The sequence below is a fragment of the Mandrillus leucophaeus genome, unplaced genomic scaffold (genome assembly GCF_000951045.1).
Source record: "Mandrillus leucophaeus isolate KB7577 unplaced genomic scaffold, Mleu.le_1.0 Scaffold775, whole genome shotgun sequence".
In the NCBI taxonomy this organism is placed as follows: domain Eukaryota; kingdom Metazoa; phylum Chordata; class Mammalia; order Primates; family Cercopithecidae; genus Mandrillus; species Mandrillus leucophaeus.
This window is the reverse complement of record NW_012108419.1, coordinates 793,305-804,133: the sequence shown is the minus strand read 5'-3', so window position 1 is coordinate 804,133 and position 10,829 is coordinate 793,305. Positions and strand designations below refer to the sequence as shown.

At 42.9% G+C, this 10,829-nt stretch overlaps 1 protein-coding gene across 2 annotated transcripts in view; it reads left to right on the top strand.

The window, feature by feature from the left end:
* The window catches only part of DRD3 (dopamine receptor D3), a 55,299-nt gene that overhangs the window by 38,354 nt on the left and 6,116 nt on the right, over window positions 1-10,829 (top strand). For both annotated transcript variants that reach the window (XM_011966819.1, XM_011966820.1), the window contains one exon: window positions 6,197-6,393. In XM_011966819.1, the coding sequence (XP_011822209.1) occupies window positions 6,197-6,393 (197 nt within the window). The remainder of the gene's footprint in view (window positions 1-6,196; window positions 6,394-10,829) is intronic.

The following is a 10,829-nucleotide window of genomic DNA, read 5'->3' as shown; positions in this document are numbered from 1 at the left end:
GTTATAATAAAACCATGTATATCTTTATATGTGATTCAGATTTTCAAAGCAAATTTGGAGTCTATATAATTTTCACTTTATTTGTTGACTTTAGAATCTAAGCCTACATATAACTCCACTCTACTTTCTTCATAGAGATTTTTGCAATTAAATGAGGATTAAATCAGGATAACATATGTAAATATGCCAAGCACGTACCACCTACTCAAGGCTGGCTTGTTTCTCTGCCACAGTAAAGGGTAACTAGCCAACTTATTAACAAATATTTGCCTGTTTAACCCAGGCTATTCTCAAATTATGGTGTTGTTATCTTTGCATTACTGTTTACCATTCATTACTTTGTTATGTTAACTGAATGACACTTTATACACACAAACACGTGTGTACATGCATACATTGCCCAGGACAAAGCAACATCCCTTAACACAGCTATAGAGGCTGACTCTGTGGCATAAAATATCATTTTTGGTGAATGCTAAATGTGCTTTATGGGTTAGTCTGATAACTAAGTCACCTTCTGTAACCTTATTTCTATATGAAAATGCATTCTTAGTTGGAATTTCTAGTGTGGGAAACTCACCACTGCTAGACCAAGGCACTGCTTACCCGCTAGCCAACAGCAAATCCCTGCCAACATCAGCTGGGCTGACTGTGGTTCCCCTGACTCATTCTTGGTGGAGGCAGTCTTATTCACTCTCACAGACACACCACACTGGAAACAGTTGAAACAGTCCCAAATTCTGACATTAGACCAAGTTCTCGGGTAATGTCGACATCCAGAGTGAAGAAGAATGATGACTTGCAGTGTTGTTGCCACCAGTGAGATCATTATTGTTCCAGAAACAAAATTCAGGAAAATTTTTTCCAAAAGGATTTTCAAATACAGAATTGAGAAGGCAGAAAAGGCCTGTGACAGCATGTGCGCTCTCACTTCTCCCTCGTCTCTCACAATCTCTCTCTCTCTTTTACTTTTAAGTGTATTAATAGCACTCTAGCAAGCCCTCCAGGTATTCACATACTGTGTCAAAGTGTCAGGTTCCATTGTAGGAGCTCAATAAATATTAGCTGGTGTTATGGTTGCTATTATTTATTGGAAAAGTTTATACATCAAAATGTAACTATACATCTGCAGCCGTAAGAGTTCTGCTGATGGTTTTAGAGATCAGTTGCCCCTTCCTAGAACACAGTTAGGGGACTTAGTAAGCAAAGCTCAGGCCCAGCTGTCCTCCTCTGCCTCAAGCTGACCTTCACTGTACAGCTTCATTATCTTGATAGATGTGGGTTCCTGCAGCAATTCTCTCATTTATAAGGAAGTTCCCAAGTTCATTTGAAAGCCCAATATAAAGGACTCTTCTCAGTCATTTTTTTCTACTCCTTCTGTGAAAAATAGAGGGGGAGAGGGCAGGATCCTGCCAATAACACCTGATATTGGAAGCAGCTGGACTTCCACTAATAAGTGCAACACAAAAAAAGAACTTTTTGACAGAGCTCTTCTTTTTAGTGCCAAGGGCTGCCACATGCAATTGTGAATTATTAGAGAACATAAGGTACAGAAAAGTTGAACTTCAGTCTCTTCCAACTTGGAGTTGCTCCTGTTCTCAGATAAAAGGTCAACATGAGGCAGAGTTTGGGTGAGAGAGTTCCGAGGCGGGGGCCTGGCTGGCCAGGGTTGCCTTAACTCCCAGCAGAGGCCCAGCAGTCTAGGCAATTTTCACATCATCAACAGACCCTGACACAGCAGGGCATGGTGTGCTGGTGCTAAAGGAAACTCTGAAGATCCCTGAATGAGCAGCCCAACCCTTTCATTGCATAGATAAGAAAAATAACTAGTATTTAAATTCCTGCTAAATCAGAAAGCTATTGTGTTATTTTTAAAAATCTAGAATAAATAAGCAAAGAGTGAATAAGCTGGTGATAAGGGTTTAAGAACCCTTTAAGGGAGGAGAAACTTAAAGTTAAGAAAACTGTATCAGCTGGCTTGATTTTCCTTTGAAAGAAGGAAATGGAGGGGTGCCATTTATTTGATTTCATCAATAGAGCATCTCACCTAGTTTTCAGAGCACTGGAGCTAGGTTGGGGGAGGGGGAGCTTAGTTGCACAAGAAGTTAAAAGAATAGTAGAAGCACAAAGTTAAAAGAATAATAGGCTCATCCTAAACTCAGATTCATTGGCACCACATGTCTTTGGAATCAAGTTGGGGTCAAATCTGTCAATTAGTTTGAAGTTCATGAATCTTTCAAGTAAACCTGCTCTGAGCCAAGCTGTTCACATCATGGTGGGGCTCAGTTTCCCAAGACAGCCCGCAAAAGCCTCATAGACGCCTTTGTCTTTTTCACCCAGCACAGTGCTTTAAACATAGTAGGTGCTCCATAAAATTTGTTGAATGAGTAAATAGATGACTCTTCATCATCATCCTTTCTTCCTGAAATGTTGAGATTAGTTGGGATAAGCATCTCTAATCTCAGAGGAGCAGTAACCTCCCCTCCCCCGGGACAGGCCTTCTCCATTATCCTCTGGTCAGTGACTGCTCATGTGTTTACATAAAATGCTCATCTGTACATTTTGCTCATTTATTTACTGTTTATGCATTTGCTCAATAACTATTGTGCTAACAAAACAACACTCTTGCCGTTAAATCATCAAGGCAAGGCACCTCATCTCCTGGGGAAGCCAGCTTCTGGGGGGCCTTACTGCCTTCCTCACCTCTTTGGTACACAGCAGAGAAGATTTCAGAACTGCTGCTGTGTGGCGCATCACTGTGCCCTGCCAACAGGACACACACACACCCAGGGCCAGGCCTGCTGGGGGCTGGGGCAGGCCCTACTCATTGGCCACCCACCTCCAGTGTCACTCTGCCTGCAGTGGGGACATTCTGGAAGGGGCTGCAATGCTTGATCTAAGGAAGGGAAGCAGTTTGCTTAGACAGGGGAGGAAGGAAGGGATGGTAATGCAGGTTCTGTGATTATATGTGAGAGCCTTCGTTGACTAGGGACCCTGAAATAGCTATCTGCCCTCTCAACTCTCTCTTTCAATATTTTTAATGGAGAAATAAATGTTTGCACATAAAACATTCATAAGGTGTCATGAGATACATACATACTTATATGTAGGTCTCCCTTCTACCCCAGATTACTAAATTCTGCCATCTCCCTCCCTAGAAACAAACAATATTCTTGCAAGATAATGCTTGCAACAGTGTGCATGTCCGTATACATATATGTTTATGTATGTGTATGTGTATTCATTTTTACACAAATAGAAGCATATCATACCCCCTTCTGACCCTGACTTTTTAGAAGAGATAGCTCATACATAAAATTTAGAGGTCAGCCTCCCAGAACCCAGAGTGGGTAGGAAAAGGTAGAAAGTTAGGTGGAGGGACCAACAGGGAATATCCGGGACACCAAAGATGGCAACAAGATGGGCAGTGCCACCCCGCTGGTCTCTTCTCACACGTGAGACATGTGAAACGCCTCCTCATGATAGACAGGATTTAAAACCACCTTTGAAAGAAGGAAATGGAGGAGTGCCATTTATTTGAATTCATCAATAGAACATCTCACCTAGTTTTCAGAGCACTGGAGCTAGGTTGGGGAAGGGGGAGCTTAGTTGCACAAAAAGTTAAAAGAATAGTAGAATAGTCTGTTGTCAGACGCTGACAACAGAAAAGCTGACTTCAGAGAAGGGGCAGATCACCACTGACATGGCTCCCTAGAGATTCTGAAAGACCATGCGCTGCCACCCCATCCCTCTTGCCAACTCCATCACCCCTGAATACCAGGAGATGCCAATTTGGTGAACTACGCAGAGCCTATGAGCCATTTTCTTTTTCTTTTTTTCTTTTTTCTTCCTTTTTTTTTTTTTTTTTTCTGAGACAGGGTCTCGCTCTGTCATCCAGGCTGGAGTGCAGTGGCGTAATCTCGGCTCACTGCAACCTCCACCTCCTAGGTTAAAGTGATTCTCCTGCCTCAGCCTCCTGAGTAGCTGGGATTACAGGCTCGCACTACCACGCCCGGCTAATTTTTGTATTTTTAGTAGAGACGAGGTTTCACCATGTTGGTCAGGCTGGTCTTGAACTCCTGACCTTGTGATCCACCCTCGTCGGCCTCTCAAAGTGCCCTGGGATTACAGGCATGAGCCACCGTGCCTGGCCCCTGTGAGCCATTTTCTAAAGGATGATGACACAGGCGTTGGTGAAACAACATGAAATTCACCTGAATTTTACTTCCTCTTCAGAGAACCAGAGAATTTAGGAGTAGCTTGTAAAGATTCTAGTGGCAAAGTTGTCATTAAAATGCATCACTGAGCACACTCTTTTCATTTTAGTTCTTAGCTTTTATTCCTTTCCTTCTCCCACAAACATTGTTCCCTGTAAGTCTGTCTCCAAATTTCCATTCCAGATGATACCTTCCCTTTCAGTTCAAAAAGCTCAGGGAGAGAAATAATAAATAAATATAAATAATAGCTATCATTTATTCTCATTAATTCTCACAACTACTATAAAATATTTCTATCTTTTTTTTTTTTTTTTTTTTTTTTTACAGATAATAAAACTGAAGCTTTGCATATTTGAGAAACATGTCGGCTGGGCGCAGTGGCTCACGCCTGTAATCCCAGCACTTTGGGAGGCCAAGGCGGGTGGATCACCTGAGGTCAGGAATTTAAGACTAGCCTGACCAACATGGAAAAACCTTGTCTCTTCTAAAAATACAAAAAAAATTAGCTGGGCATGGTGGCGCATGCCTGTAATCCCAGCTACTCGGGAGGCTGAGGCAGGAGAATAGCTTGAACCTGGGAGGTGGAGGTTGCAGTGAGCTGAGATCGAGCCACTGCATTCCAGCCCGGGCAACAAGAGCGAAATTCCATCTAAATAACAAATAAATAAAAGAAACGTGTCCAAGATCACACAGTTAATAAATAGCAGACCTGAATCTCACACTTAGGGTTCTCTGACTTCCACCTACCTCAGAAAACCAAGAAGCAGAATAAGAAGCCTACATGGCCACTGCCCTCTCCCCACCAGCCCACACCTAAGGCTTCATCTTCCAAGGCCAACTTTGGGGTTGGAGAATCCCCAACCCATTATGAAGACTGGCTGGGTGTACCAACAGTTGTGCTGACAGTGCTGGATGAAGCACAGATGTTCCATGTCACAATAGTAAAGGGGGATGGGGAGTTAAAACTACAGAAAGAACATTGGCTTGGGCATAAAACTGGCTGCAGGAACATATTTTTCAAGTGCAACCTCGGGCTACTTACTGAACCTCTCTGAGTTTTAGTCTGCTCATCTGAGAAGAGAGACGGTAATGGCACCTGCCTCATATAATATTGCCATAATTATTAGGTAGGATAAGGTGTACAAAGCTCTTGGCTCATCGCCTGACAGATATTAGTTTGCTTTTCTTTTCTTTTTCAAGATGGGGCACGCTTCAGGCCCATCTTGGGCCTTGGAGGAATCTCAGTATCTGCTATGAAGAAGGCAAAGCTACAGGCACCTCCCAAGGAGAAATGGCAGGAACATTTCAGGACATAAAGCAGGGACAAAGATCCTTCTAAATGCACATTCTCCTTGTCACAATATCATTACCTGCCTTTTCCCCATCCCATCTCTAACAAGTGCTGGGATTCCCTGAAAAATCAAATCTCTGTCTTGTATTCAGCTACCACCTGCCCTCCATCCCAGATTCAAAATGGGAGAACTGGCATTCTCAGCAAATAAGGCTTCTTCCTTTCATTGCATTCCAACAATTCTCCAATGCCTCCACACCAGCAGGCCCTTTTCTGGGGGCTGCATCCCTCCTGGGAGCCTCTGCCCTGTTGCCCTGTAATGCTCTCCCCAGCCTCCCAGGCTGCATGTCTCTGTGTGACACTTGTGACATCCTATGAAAGGGATCATCTATCTAGACTGTTTGCTCCCTTGAGAGCAGACATGGTGTCTCACTCATCTTTGTAGCCCCAGTGTCTGGAACATGATTGTTAGTAAATTTTCTTTTTAAGTAAACTATGAGAAACTCAAAGATGAATTAGACCTTCTACCCTCACTGACCTGACAGTATACGTATCTGAGACTGCATCCTCCCCACCTGGTGTGCAGCAGAAGGTGCGGGCACCATGTGTGACATGGGGCCGTGTTTTAGCCTCCCTACTGAGTTCTGATACTTGCTAACTGCTTTACCTTCCCCCTTCTCATCCACAGGGGACCCCACTGTCTGCTCCATCTCCAACCCTGATTTTGTCATCTACTCTTCAGTGGTGTCCTTCTACTTGCCCTTTGGAGTGACCGTCCTTGTCTATGCCAGAATCTATGTGGTATTAAAACAAAGGAGACGGAAAAGGATCCTCACTCGACAGAACAGTCAGTGCAACAGTGTCAGGCCTGGCTTCCCTCAACAAGTAAGCACCCTGGAGTGGGTAGAGGGAAGACAACACACAATCTCCTGACTTCCCAGCGTGTGTCCAACAGTGCACGATTTTGCCGTTTAGCTACATTGGAGACACAAATCTGACACCCACTTTGTAATCTGCTAATATTGGCTGTGCTTTGAAGGTAGGAAATCCAATCTCAAGAAAACACTGATAGTTGTCTCTAGAGCCTACCTTACCTGGCAAAGTGATTGAATAGCTCCTAGACTTGTTCTGCTTCCCTTCAAAGTCTTTCATTTTCCCCAAATGGGCAGCAGTTCAGATGCCCCACAGGTTTTGAAGTTTAAGTGCAGCAGTTGTACCTTGCACTGCTGGTGGGTTCCCAGAACTGACTTTTTGTCTAAAACACTCATCCCAAGGATCATTGGGGTCCATCAAAACCTTTTTTCCTTACTGGATCTGTCCCTGTGTCAAGGAACTGACAAGCCGGTGGGATACGGTGCTGATAAAGCATTTTACTGGCTCTTTCTAGGCTCTGAAAAGAAATATCATTGCCTCTGCGATGACCTTCCAATTTCTAGGGCTTTAATTTCTCCTTACCCCATTGCCTGGCACTTAGTAACTTTCCCATGATGTACTTGAAGCATGAATGGATATATACCGATCACTTGAAATCTACTAGGGAAGGGACAGTGGTAACATTAAACAGCCTCTGCCTTCATGGAGCTTAGAATCTAGACAAGCAAATAAAGCACCCCTCCACTCAAAGTTAATGAAGAGCCCAGAGCTGAATAGGATGTTTGCCAAATGTGAGGTGAAGACAATTAAGCACTCAATTATGAAGTGCTCTGGAGGCTAATAGAAGAGAAAAACCAATATGCTTAGTATATGGTTTGGCTATGTCCCCACCCAAATCTCATCTCAAATTGTAGCTCCCACAATTCTCACGTGTCATGGGAGGGACCCAGTGGGAGGTAATTGAATGATGGGGGTGGGTCTTTCCCCTACTGTTCTCATGATAGTGAATAAGTCTCACGAGATCTGATGGTTTTATGAGGAGGAGTTTCCCTGCACAAATTTTCTCTTGTCTGCTGCCATGTAAGACATGCCTTTCACCTTCCACTATGATTGTGAGGCCTCCCCAGCCACATGGAACTGTGAATCCATTAAACTTATTTTTCTTTATAAACTACCCAGTCTCAGATATGTCTTTATTAGCAGCATGAAAATAGATTAATACACTCAGGAAAGGGCTCCATAGACAGAGTAAGAATTGAGTTTGATCTTGAAGGCAGATCCGATTTGGATGTCTAGATTAATCTTTGATGACCTAGATAATCTTTTTTTTTTTTTTTTTTTTGAGACAGAGTCTCGCTCTGTCACCCCAACTAGAGTGCAGTGGCATGATGTCAGCTCACTGCAGCCTGTGCCTACTGGGTTCAAGACATTCTCGTGCCTCTGTCTCCTGAGTAGCTGGGATTGCAGGTGCCCACCCACACATCTGGCTAATTTTTATATTTTTAGTAGAGACAGGGTTTTGCCATGTTGGCTAGGCTGGTCTCTAACACCTGGCCTCAAATGATCTGCCCACCTCAACCTCTCCAAGTGCTAGGATTACAGGCGTAAGCGCCCGGCCTGATGACTTAGATTATCTTTGATGACCTCTTAAGGTCTTTGATGATGTCAAAAGTATGAATGAAGGCCAGACTCTTAAGTTGAAGTCCCAAGGTTTGAGTGAAACAAGACTATTAATCCCCATGAAAGAGAAGATCAAGACCCAAGGCTGAGGATATGAAAGTATTGCATTCAAAATATTATTATGTCACATGGCTACCTATAACATGGCTAGACCCACAACTGACTGTTCCTCCTTCAACCCCCCACCCGTAGTCTTCTTGTCTGCAGCTGCACCCCATTCGGCAGTTTTCAGTAAGGGCCCAATTTCCATCAGATGCCACAGGAAAAATGGTAAGTGGGCCATGTCTTTGATCATAGAGAAAGAATAAGAGACCTTTTGCCACAATACTGGCTTATCTTGATTCTACTCTCACCCCAGAATGAAACCTTGCCCTGATTCCCACACATATATCTATAAGACAAGATCTGAAATGCCTCCTAATTTAAGCTGCAGAATAGAATTCATCAGATGATAATTCAGAAAGCATATGACTATTGGGCTTGACCTTAGTGACTGGAGCCAATGACTCTTGCACACAGTGTGACAATGCCATCAAGGCCATCTGTATTAGAGGAAACAGACGTCAAGGGAACACACATGGGCAGAGCAAAAACCAGGCAGAGAAAGGAAAATTCCAAGTGCCATATTTACTACTGAATGTGGGAAAAATGAAGACAATTTCATGGTCACCATTAGTCTTGTTCTTGCAATTCAAGCCAGGCCTGCCTCGCCCAGCTAGCAGAGTGCAGAATGGAATCTGGAGGTGTTAGATATAAGAACAGTATTCCTCTCTCTGAATTCCACATTAGAAATAAAACTTCAAAACTTTGTAATCATTAAGGTCTGAGCTTTGTTCAATCTCGGTATAGTTAATGACTTTTTACACAGGCCTGGTATAGTAATTGGAGATAATCATTTTAAATGATAATAGCTATGCAGCTCAAAGTTGCCTATGTCTGATCCAAGGTCTGAGGAGGCTTCAAGGCCAAAAGGAGGAAAAATATTGAATACAAACGAGAGATGGGACAGCCAAGAGGCTGGCATTTCCAAGAGTGTGGAGAATTAGGTTCTGTCCTGCCATCTGGGAGTGGAGGGCTCTGCCAGCCAGACCCAGAGAAATCCAGTGTTTCCTCATGTCAGTCATGGAAGTAGTGAACAGGTTTTGCACAGAGCTGAAAAATACACTCACCAATATATAATCTTGGAAGAATCATTTTCCTACTATAGGACTGAATTTCCATACCTGTAAAATGGAAACAGGGTATACTAGATCAATGTTTTCAAATCTGAGGGTTTTTTTTTTGTTTTTTTTTTGTTTTTTGAGACAGAGTCTCACTCTGTTCCCCAGGCTGGAGTGCAGTGGTGTGATCACAGCTCACTGCAGCCTTGAACTCTTGGGCTCAAGTAATCCTCTCATCTCATCCACTACACCCAGCTAAATATGGGATTTCTTAGGCAATCCCAAGAATTTGTTTCCCATCCCCTAGTTTTAGAAATAATGCGTTAGAAGTCAAATATTGTCACTTTCAGAAGATCAGTAGGTGCCAGTTTAATTATAAACATAATCTTGGGGCCGGGCATGGTGGCTCATGCCTGTAATCCCAGCACTTTGGGAGGCCGAGGCGGGCACATCACAAGGTCAGGAGTTTGAGACCAGCCTGACCAACATGGTGAAACCCCGACTCTACTTAAAAAAATACAAAAATTAGCCGGGCGTAGTGGCATGCACCTATAATCCCAGCTACTCAGGAGGCAGAGGCACAAGAATCACTTGAACCCGGGAAGCAGAGGTCGCAGTGAGCTGAGATTACACCACTACACTCCAGCCTGGGCAACAGAGGGAGACTCCATCTCAAAAACAAACAAACAAAAAAACACAAAAAACAAAACACCACCAAAAAAAAACCACCATAATCTCGATTGTAAATAGGCATTCAGATAAAATGAGATATGCTTATTTTAATTATTAGAAAATGCCATCAAAATAAAACCAAAAAATTTTAAATACATATTCTCTTAACTTGAGGTAATGTTAAGTGAAATAAGCCAGACATAGAAAGACAAATATCACATGTTCTCAGTCACCTATGGGAGCTAAAAAAAAAAGTGGTTATCATGAAAATAGAGAGTAGATTCATGGTTACCAGAGGTTAGGAAGGAGATGGGGGAAGGGGCAAGGAAGAGAGGTGGATTCATGGGTATAAACATACAATTAAATAGAAGGAACAAATTCTAGTGTCTAATGGCACAGTAGGGTGACTATGCTTAACAGCAGTTTTTGTATATTTCAGAACACCTAGAAGAAAAGATTTGAAATGCTCCTAACACAAAGAAATGATAATTGTTTGAAGCCATGACTAGCCTGATTTGATCATTACACATTGTATGCATGTATCAAAATATTGCATTTACCCCATAAATATGTAAAATTATTATATACGAATTTTTAAAATCTTCAAAAAAAATGTATATTATTCTAGAATTCCTAAGAATACCTCCGTGGAGTACAATTTTTTAAAAAAACTCTAGGCCAGGCATGGTGGCTCATGCTTGTAATCCAAGCACTTTGGGAGGCTGAGGCGGGTAGATCACTTGGGGTCAGTAGTTCAAGACTAGCCTGGCCAAAATAGTGAAAACCCATCTCTACTAAAAATACAATAATTAGCCAGGTGTGGTGGTGGGTACCTGTAATCCCAGCTACTAAGGAGGCTGAGGCAGGAAAATCACTTGAAGCTGGGAGGCAGAGGTTGCAATGAGCCGAGATCATGCCACTGCACTCCAGCCTGGG